We start from the raw sequence: 10,330 nt of genomic DNA on the forward strand, positions 1-10,330 counted from the left end.
AATGGTACTTTTTTAGCATATTATGCGGTGTTAAAAGTAATCCCATCCAAAACCGGTGGTTTGTTAGTATTTATGTCCTCTCTCATTAACTTAGCTCTTTTATCTGAAATTCGAGCTTTGAATACTCGAATGTTGATACGACAACATTTTATGACTCGAAATGTAGTCAGTGGATGGGTAATTATTTGGGTATACAGTATGATCTTCTTGATTATTATTGGTAGTGCTATTCCACAAGCGACTTATATCTTATATGGTAGATTAGCTACTATCGTATATCTTACTACCGGATTGGTTCTATGCTTATACTAAATCAATAGTTATAATGACTACAGCTTCCAAGCAAACATGATTACCGTGATATTGAAATCCAACACTTTTAGCTGTCTTAAGCAGTCCAGTGGGTGGTGGTGTACTGCAATCATAAAGAACTTGGTTGTCTGTATCTCATAACCGGAGTCATCTTCAGTATTCTAGGAACTATAATGTCTTTGTTTATTCGATTTGAGTTATACAGTTCTGGATCGCGGATCATTGTACAGAGACGATAGCTACTTTGTAATAACGATACATGGCCTAGCTATGATCTTTATGTTCTTAATGCCTGCTTTGTACGGAGGATATGGTAACTTCTTTGTACCAATATATATTGGTGGTTCGGAAGTCGTTTTCCCAAGAACTAACGCGATCTCCTATTTTCTAGTACCATTAGTGAACTCTTTTGGTCTGATCCTAAGTACGCAGTGAGCTAACTAGATACAAGGAACTTGACAAGCATTAATAGATTTATATAAACGACAAGGACATGAAGTCTACTGGATTTTATAATACAGGGTTGAACTGTTGTAAAAGATCATTTGTGTTATGTGTCTATCACAAACCATTGAGATTACGAAGTTCATGGTTTTGGGCTCGATGGGAGTGTCTCTCAATAACTAGCTGAGTGCTTGTACGGAGGATATGGTAACTTCTTTGTACCAATATATATTGGTGGTTCGGAAGTCGTTTTCCCAAGAACTAACGCGATCTCCTATTTTCTAGTACCATTAGGTTCTGTGTTGTTAACTCAAAGTACTTTGTTCCGAGTTTGGTAGTGGTCTTGGTTGGACAATGTATCCTCACACTAAGTATAGCTTGATGGTGTTAAATCCAGAGGCAACTGATTGGATTATCGGGAGTCTTGCAGTACTAGGAATTAGTAGTATTTTAAGTTCTATTAACTTCCTTGGTACTTGCGTCTTTCACTGGTTCTAATGCTGGTGCTAAGAACTATATTCTATATATCTGGGCTAATCATTATTTACTGCCCTTATGTTAGTCTTCACTCTACCTATTCTTACTGGTGATTAGTTATGATCCTTCTTGATCTACACGTAAACGACTGAATTTTATGATTCTATGTATTCTGGTGATAGTGTACTATTAGTCACATCTATTCTGGTTCTTCGGACATCCAGAGAGTATACAATTCTAATTTTACCTGCTTTTTGGTGTAGTCTCGCAGACATTATCTATGTATGCTGCTAGATCTGTCTTCGGTGGACAATCTATGATCTTAGCTATGGGTTGTATTTCTATTCTAGGTTCCTTAGTATGGGCACATCATATGATGACAGTCGGTCTAGAGGTAGATACCAGAGCTTATTTCTCTGCTATGACTATTATGATTGCAATTCCTACCGGTACTAAGATTTTCAACTGGTTAGGTACCTATATGGCTAGCCATACAACTACAAGAACTGTAGATCTATGGGCTGCTCTTAGTTTTATCCTATTGTTTACTCTAGGTGGTACTACAGGTGTAGTTTATGGGTAACGCTGGTATGGATATTGCCCTACATGATACATACTATATTGTAGCTCATTTCCATTTCGTATTATCTCTTGGTGCAAGTACTAGCTACTATATGTGGCTTTATCTTCTATAGCAGAGATATGTTCGGAGATACTGTAAATCTATTCCATGTAAATACCGGTGCTTCTCCATATTTTAAGCATCTGGTTTGTAGTCTTCTTAGGTAGTATCTTATTAATTTTTCATCCCTATGCATATACTTGGTTTCAACGTTATGCCAAGAAGGATACAGATTACCCTGATTATCTTTGTTATATTAATACATGGTGTTCAATTGGTTCTATATCCACAATAGTTATCATCTTAACTATGCTCTGCATTAAGTATAGTGGTATCCAGCGTATATTTGAAAAACCAACATTTGTATACAAGCTGTACGAATATCATGACATTCACTTTGGTAGTCGCCTTCTTAATGTTAGTCTGTACGGAATACTTAGGACTATCTCTTTATATTAATGATAATGCATTTGGTAATGGACTTTTCATCTTAACTGGTATACATTTTAGCCATGTTATTGTTGGAGCTATCCTTGTATTCTTCACTCAAAGTATCTATAGTTCTTTAGTTACTTACATGCCTACAAGCTCTATAATGCTAAGCAAATCTAAAGGTATGTTATGCAAGATCTTTACAGAACCATTCACTATTTTATATCTACACTTTGTAGAAACCATGTGGATATTAATCCACATTACATTCTATCTCTAAATCATATAACGGTCGTAAGGTACGCCGGGGATAACAGGTCAGATAATATTGGGAGTTCTAATCCTCGGATTGTATCAGCACCTCCATGTCGGCTCATTACTCCCTTGTTATTGAACAAGATTCAGTTAGGAACGCTAGTTCACCGTCAGATGTAATACGTGAGCTGGGTTAAGAACGTCTGGAGACAGTTTGTTCCCTATCTACCATATTATCTAATTGGTTTAATTTTCTTACAAACGGCTTTTGGTTTGATTGAATTATCGCACCCAGATAACTCCATACCAGTGAACCGGTTTGTAACTCCGCTTCATATCGTACTTGAATGGTACTTTTTAGCATATTATGCGGTGTTAAAAGTATTCCATCCAAAAACCGGTGGTTTGTTAGTATTTATGTTATCAACATGTCAATGAAATATCAACAACGATGAAACTTATTTGGTTAACATAACAACATAGAAGGTAAAGCTGGATTACGTTCAAACTTTACACTGGATACGTTTCAATGTTAACTTACTAAATACCATGGGAGCGAAGAGAATCTAATATGTAACTCGTTCATGGAAATCAAAAGAGCTTTCACTGATTGTATTTATGAAACGTGATTAGTTCACTAGCCAACACGATCCGGTTGTTTGGGAATAATATCCCTATTTAAAGGGATTGATATGTGCTACCAATAACACAGTCGGTACGAGTCGAACAAGGTAGTTGATGGTGAACAGTGGCTGAACAAACCTTTTATTGATTATGCTGACTTTAGTCCGAGAAACTACAGTTCTGCTTAAACTGAGGAGTTCAAGTAGGTACAAACCGTACAAGGATTAATTATGTCCATCTGTGCATCTAAGTTGAGACTATCGGTTATATATTTTAGACGCTAACTTCCCGGCTAAATTTGACTTATTAAACCAGCCTGGGATCATAAAAGTACTATGTATGGTAAGATTGAGCGTGGACTATCGAATGAAACAATGTGCTCCAACGCTAGTCTAAGTCTCTAACATACCTTTTACCTACAACTGTACGGAACGTTAAAACCTCCAGGCAAAGAACTTGGTATTCTGTTCTAATTCCCCGTGGTAAACACAGTCAACGAATGGCGAAGGAGATTCATATGTTATGCAGTGTCTTAGGAGAGATACTCTAGATTTAGCATTCATCTACAGCTACGGTAACTGTTGTGTTTAAATAGCGGTTAACCTTTCCTTTTCCTTACGTACTCAGGGCATGCAATACCAATCAGATAACAACTGAAGCTAGACTCCATGTTACACTTACTAAAATGGGATTCCTAGGTTGATATAAACTACCTTTTTCTGGGGAGTATATACTACGAGTTGGACTACTGGTTTAGATCTTGAAGGTCTTTGTTTACCGGATCCAAGTTCTCTTGTGCTTTTCATGACCATCATGTTAAGTGCATTAGCAGAGCATAGTTAAGATGATAACTATTGTGGATATAGAACCAATTGAACACCATGTATTAATATAACAAAGATAATCAGGGTAATCTGGTATCCTTCTTGGCATAACGTTGTGTAGTTATATGAAGCGTACATTCCTTAATATCTGGAACAATAGATTATGGTTAGGTAGTGGAACAAGGAGAGCGTCTGTTGTACATCAACACTAGATACTGCTAATACCACTGTAGAGGTATAGTATATAATCCCTGCCCGGTGCAGTAAAATGTAAACGGCGGCTGTATTATGACGGTCCAAAGGTAGGTAAATCCTTGTCGGGTAATTATCGTCGTGCGTGAAAGTTGGTCCGACTCTTCACATGTCGTTTATCTAAAACTTTCTTAAATAGAATTATCTTTGAATATGAGGATCCAGATGGCCCGACGGTTAGACCCTGAGCACCTTTACATCCCTTAAATCATATACAGGATCAAATCTTCCTTGAGCGACTCGACAGGCACTAGAGATAGCGTGAAAGCTCTTTTGATTTCCATGAACGGAGTTACATATTAGATTCTCTTCGCTCCCATGGTATTTAGTAAGTTAACATTGAAACGTATCCAGTGTAAAGTTTGAACGTAATCCAGCTTTACCTTCTATGTTGTTATGTTAACCAAATAAGTTTCATCGTTGTTGATATTTCATTGACATGTTGATAACATAAATACTAACAAACCACCGGTTTTGGATGGGATTACTTTTAACACCGCATAATATGCTAAAAAGTACCATTCAGGTACGATATGAAGCGGAGTTACAAACCGGTTCACTGGTATGGAGTTATCTGGGTGCGATAATTCGACATAGCTGTGATGTTAAGGAGCATAGGAGATGCTACACGCCTTAATTGGTACTGCATTGATATAATTATCGTACAAGCACTCAGCTAGTTATTGAAACACACTTCCCTTCTCGCCGTTAGCATGATCTCAAAGTACCAGAAGCCATTTGATCTATATAGTATAACGGGACATTAGACCGAACCTGCGATAGATAAATATATCTTGGATGATTGTATATTAGCGGCTAAATGTCAATCAAACATGCGAATTTTAGGTTTTCCATGAAATCTATTTGGAAGAAGAGGCTTGATAGTACTACCGTAAGTACATAATATACAGTCCCAGCAGTAGCGGTTAAACTATAAAGAGTCGAGTATTATCCATGCATACCAGCGTAAAAAGCGTTCATCCAGTTACTAAACAGGTGCCAGGCCAACAAGAATCCGATCCGTGTTATTCCGTACAGACTAACATTAAGAAGGCGACTACCAAAGTGAATGTCATGATATTCGTACAGCTTGTATACAAATGTTGGTTTTTCAAATATACGCTGGATACCACTATACTTAATGCACTTAACATGATGGTCATGAAAAGCACAAGAGAACTTGGATCCGGTAAACAAAGACCTTCAAGATCTAAACCAGTAGTCCAACTCGTAGTATATACTCCCCAGAAAAAGCTGATAAATAATCCTGTCTCAGAGATGATAACTCCAAAGTACGATCTACTGATTAGACTAGCATCTGAGTAGTAGTTTTTCTCTCGCTGTTAAGATGAGTGAGAACAAGAATCCATATATTACGCCTAGAACATAACCGATGTGGAATAATCTTAATGTAGTAGGATATTGAAATCCAACACTTTTAGCTGTCTTAAGCAGTCCAGTGGGGTGGTGGTTGTACTGCAATCATAAAGAACTTGGTTGTCTGTATCTCATAACCGGAGTCATCTTCAGTATTCCTAGGAACTATAATGTCTTTGTTTATTCGATTTGAGTGAACACATAAGAATCATCGAATTTAACGGTATGCTCCTGAAAGTAACGGTACAAGCTGTAAACAAAGGACTCCTTAACTTAAACTGAGGAGTCAAGTAGGTACAAACCGTACAAGGATTAAATTATGTCCATCTGTGCATCTAAGTTGAGACTATCGGTTATATATTTTAGACGCTAACTTCCCGGCTAAACTTGACTTATTAAACCAGCCTGGGATCATAAAAGTACTATGTATGGTAAGATTGAGCGTGGACTATCGAATGAAACAATGTTGCTCCAACGCGTAGTCTAAGTCTCTAACATACCTTTTACTACAACTGTACGGAACGTAACAAACCTCCAGGCAAAGAACTTGGTATTCTGTTCTAATTCCCGTGGTAAAACACAGTCAACGAATGGCGGAGGGCATTCATATGTTATGCAGTGTCTTAGGAGAGATACTCTAGATTTAGCATTCATCTACAGCTACGGTAACTGTTGTGTTTAAATAGCGGTTAACCTTTCCTTTTCCTTACGTACTCAGGGCATGCAATACCAATCAGATAACAACTGAAGCTAGACTCCATGTTACACTTACTAAAATGGGATTCCTAGGTTGATATAAACTACCTTTTTCTGGGAGTATATACTACGAGTTGGACTACTGGTTTAGATCTTGAAGGTCTTTGTTTACCGGATCCAAGTTCTCTTGTGCTTTTCATGACCATCATGTTAAGTGCATTAAGTATAGTGGTATCCAGCGTATATTTGAAAAACCAACATTTGTATACAAGCTGTACGAATATCATGACATTCACTTTGGTAGTCGCCTTCTTAATGTTAGTCTGTACGGAATACTTAGGACTATCTCTTTATATTAATGATAATGCATTTGGTAATGGACTTTTCATCTTAACTGGTATACATTTAGCCATGTTATTGTTGGAGCTATCCTTGTATTCTTCACTCAAAGTATCTATAGTTCTTTAGTTACTTACATGCCTACAAGCTCTATAATGCTAAGCAAATCTAAAGGTATGTTATGCAAGATCTTTACAGAACCATTCACTATTTTATATCTACACTTTGTAGAAACCATGTGGATATTAATCCACATTACATTCTATCTCTAAATCATATAACGGTCGTAAGGTACGCCGGGGATAACAGGTCAGATAATATTGGGAGTTCTAATCCTCGGATTGTATCAGCACCTCCATGTCGGCTCATTACTCCCTTGTTATTGAACAAGATTCAGTTAGGAACGCTAGTTCACCGTCAGATGTAATACGTGAGCTGGGTTAAGAACGTCTGGAGACAGTTTGTTCCCTATCTACCATATTATCTAATTGGTTTAATTTTCTTACAAACGGCTTTTGGTTTGATTGAATTATCGCACCCAGATAACTCCATACCAGTGAACCGTTTGTAACTCCGCTTCATATCGTACCTGAATGGTACTTTTTAGCATATTATGCGGTGTTAAAAGTAATCCCATCCAAAACCGGTGGTTTGTTAGTATTTATGTCCTCTCTCATTAACTTAGCTCTTTTATCTGAAATTCGAGCTTTGAATACTCGAATGTTGATACGACAACATTTTATGACTCGAAATGTAGTCAGTGGATGGGTAATTATTTGGGTATACACAGTATGATCTTCTTGATTATTATTGGTAGTGCTATTCCACAGCGACTTATATCTTATATGGTAGATTAGCTACTATCGTATATCTTACTACCGGATTGGTTCTATGCTTATACTAAATCAATAGTTATAATGACTACAGCTTCCAAGCAAACATGATTACCGTGATATTGAAATCCAACACTTTTAGCTGTCTTAAGCAGTCCAGTGGGGTGGTGGTGTACTGCAATCATAAAGAACTTGGTTGTCTGTATCTCATAACCGGAGTCATCTTCAGTATTCTAGGAACTATAATGTCTTTGTTTATTCGATTTGAGTGAACACATAAGATCATCGAATTTAACGGTATGCTCCTGAAAGTAACGGTACAAGCTGTAAACAAAGGACTCCTTAACTTAAACTGAGGAGTCAAGTAGGTACAAACCGTACAAGGATTAATTATGTCCATCTGTGCATCTAAGTTGAGACTATCGGTTATATATTTTAGACGCTAACTTCCCGGCTAAACTTTGACTTATTAAACCAGCCTGGGATCATAAAAGTACTATGTATGGTAAGATTGAGCGTGAACATTGGATGTCACCATGGTTATAGTTACGGTACATATATAAAATCTACAGTACGATTTGAGATTTGTTACGTGACGAGCGGTGTGTTTAAGACTAGTTTACATGCGCTCATTTTAATATGTAGTTATTTAACGAAGTTCTATTGTGCTAGCATGGTTTCGAGAACACACCAAATTTCCATGAGTCTATTCCGGGCACACCTCGTCTTTTTATCGGTGTGCTCTCAATCTAAATTCATCTTATAACTTTGGTTTCTTAGTTGCAATTACCTTTGTACTCCAAATAATTACAGGTATCACTTTAGCGTTCCGATATACTTCTGAAGCATCTTGTGCATTTGCTAGTGTTCAACATCTAGTTAGAGAGGTAGCAGCAGGATGGGAATTTAGGATGTTGCATGCAACAACTGCTTCTTTCGTCTTCTTGTGTATCTTAATACACATGTCTCGAGGTATGTATAACTCCAGCTATAGTTATTTAACTACTGCTTGGATGTCTGGTTTAGTTTTATATCTACTTACTATAGCCACTGCTTTCCTCGGTTATGTACTACCATGGGGACAGATGAGTTTCTGGGGTGCTACAGTCATTACTAATCTCCTTTCTCCAATACCATATTTAGTACCTTGGTTACTCGGTGGATACTATGTATCTGATGTAACATTAAAACGATTCTTTGTATTGCACTTTATATTACCTTTTGTAGGTTGCATTCTAATTGTATTACACATCTTCTATTTACATTTAAATGGTTCTAGTAACCCTGCAGGTATTGATTCCGCACTTAAAGTAGCCTTCTATCCTCATATGTTAATGACCGATGCTAAATGTCTATCCTATCTAATTGGTTTAATTTTCTTACAAACGGCTTTTGGTTTGATTGAATTATCGCACCCAGATAACTCCATACCAGTGAACCGGTTTGTAACTCCGCTTCATATCGTACCTGAATGGTACTTTTTAGCATATTATGCGGTGTTAAAAGTAATCCCATCCAAAACCGGTGGTTTGTTAGTATTTATGTTATCAACATGTCAATGAAATATCAACAACGATGAAACTTATTTGGTTAACATAACAACATAGAAGGTAAAGCTGGATTACGTTCAAACTTTACACTGGATACGTTTCAATGTTAACTTACTAAATACCATGGGAGCGAAGAGAATCTAATATGTAACTCCGTTCATGGAAATCAAAAGAGCTTTCACGCTATCTCTAGTGCCTGTCGAGTCGCTCAAGGAAGATTTGATCCTGTATATGATTTAAGGGATGTAAAGGTGCTCAGGGTCTAACCGTCGGGCCATCTGGATCCTCATATTCAAAGATAATTCTATTTAAGAAAGTTTTAGATAAACGACATGTGAAGAGTCGGACCAACTTTCACGCACGACGATAATTACCCGACAAGGATTTACCTACCTTTGGACCGTCATAATACAGCCGCCGTTTACATTTTACTGCACCGGGCAGGGATTATATACTATACCTCTACAGTGGTATTAGCAGTATCTAGTGTTGATGTACAACAGACGCTCTCCTTGTTCCACTACCTAACCATAATCTATTGTTCCAGATATTAAGGAATGTACGCTTCATATAACTACACAACGTTATGCCAAGAAGGATACCAGATTACCCTGATTATCTTTGTTATATTAATACATGGTGTTCAATTGGTTCTATATCCACAATAGTTATCATCTTAACTATGCTCTGCTAATGCACTTAACATGATGGTCATGAAAAGCACAAGAGAACTTGGATCCGGTAAACAAAGACCTTCAAGATCTAAACCAGTAGTCCAACTCGTAGTATATACTCCCCAGAAAAAGGTAGTTTATATCAACCTAGGAATCCCATTTTAGTAAGTGTAACATGGAGTCTAGCTTCAGTTGTTATCTGATTGGTATTGCATGCCCTGAGTACGTAAGGAAAGGAAAGGTTAACCGCTATTTAAAACACAACAGTTACCGTAGCTGTAGATGAATGCTAAATCTAGAGTATCTCTCCTAAGACACTGCATAACATATGAATGCTCCTTCCGCATTCGTTGACTGTGTTACCACGGGGAATTAGAACAGAATACCAAGTTCTTTGCCTGGAGGTTTGTTACGTTCCGTACAGTTGTAGGTAAAAGGTATGTTAGAGACTTAGACTAGCGTGGAGCACATTGTTTCATTCGATAGTCCACGCTCAATCTTACCATACATAGTACTTTTATGATCCCAGGCTGGTTTAATAAGTCAAAGTTTAGCCGGGAAGTTAGCGTCTAAAATATATAACCGATAGTCTCAACTTAGATGCACAGATGGACATAAT

The 10,330-nt window shown here is 37.3% G+C and overlaps 3 protein-coding genes across 3 annotated transcripts; 2 read left to right on the plus strand and 1 right to left on the minus strand.

Moving 5' to 3' along the window:
* Positions 1–2,240: 2,240 nt before the first annotated feature.
* On the plus strand, positions 2,241–2,980 carry BESB_024630 (cytochrome b6 subfamily protein; the record flags this gene model as incomplete). Its single annotated transcript, XM_029361151.1, has 2 exons — positions 2,241–2,390; positions 2,756–2,980. The coding sequence occupies 2 exons, from the start codon at positions 2,241–2,243 to the stop codon at positions 2,978–2,980; spliced, it is 375 nt and encodes a 124-aa protein (XP_029214731.1).
* A 1,693-nt stretch (positions 2,981–4,673) lies between these two features.
* On the minus strand, positions 4,674–5,396 carry BESB_024640 (putative apocytochrome b; the record flags this gene model as incomplete). Its single annotated transcript, XM_029361152.1, has 2 exons — positions 4,674–4,839; positions 5,287–5,396. 2 exons carry the CDS (start codon positions 5,394–5,396, stop codon positions 4,674–4,676), a joined length of 276 nt encoding a protein of 91 aa, XP_029214732.1.
* Positions 5,397–7,985: 2,589 nt separating this feature from the next.
* On the plus strand, positions 7,986–9,049 carry BESB_024650 (cytochrome b; the record flags this gene model as incomplete). Its single annotated transcript, XM_029361153.1, has 2 exons — positions 7,986–7,992; positions 8,301–9,049. The coding sequence occupies 2 exons, from the start codon at positions 7,986–7,988 to the stop codon at positions 9,047–9,049; spliced, it is 756 nt and encodes a 251-aa protein (XP_029214733.1).
* Between the last annotated feature and the right edge of the window lie 1,281 nt (positions 9,050–10,330).

This window comes from Besnoitia besnoiti (assembly GCF_002563875.1).
Source record: "Besnoitia besnoiti strain Bb-Ger1 chromosome Unknown contig00130, whole genome shotgun sequence".
Classification (NCBI taxonomy): domain Eukaryota; phylum Apicomplexa; class Conoidasida; order Eucoccidiorida; family Sarcocystidae; genus Besnoitia; species Besnoitia besnoiti.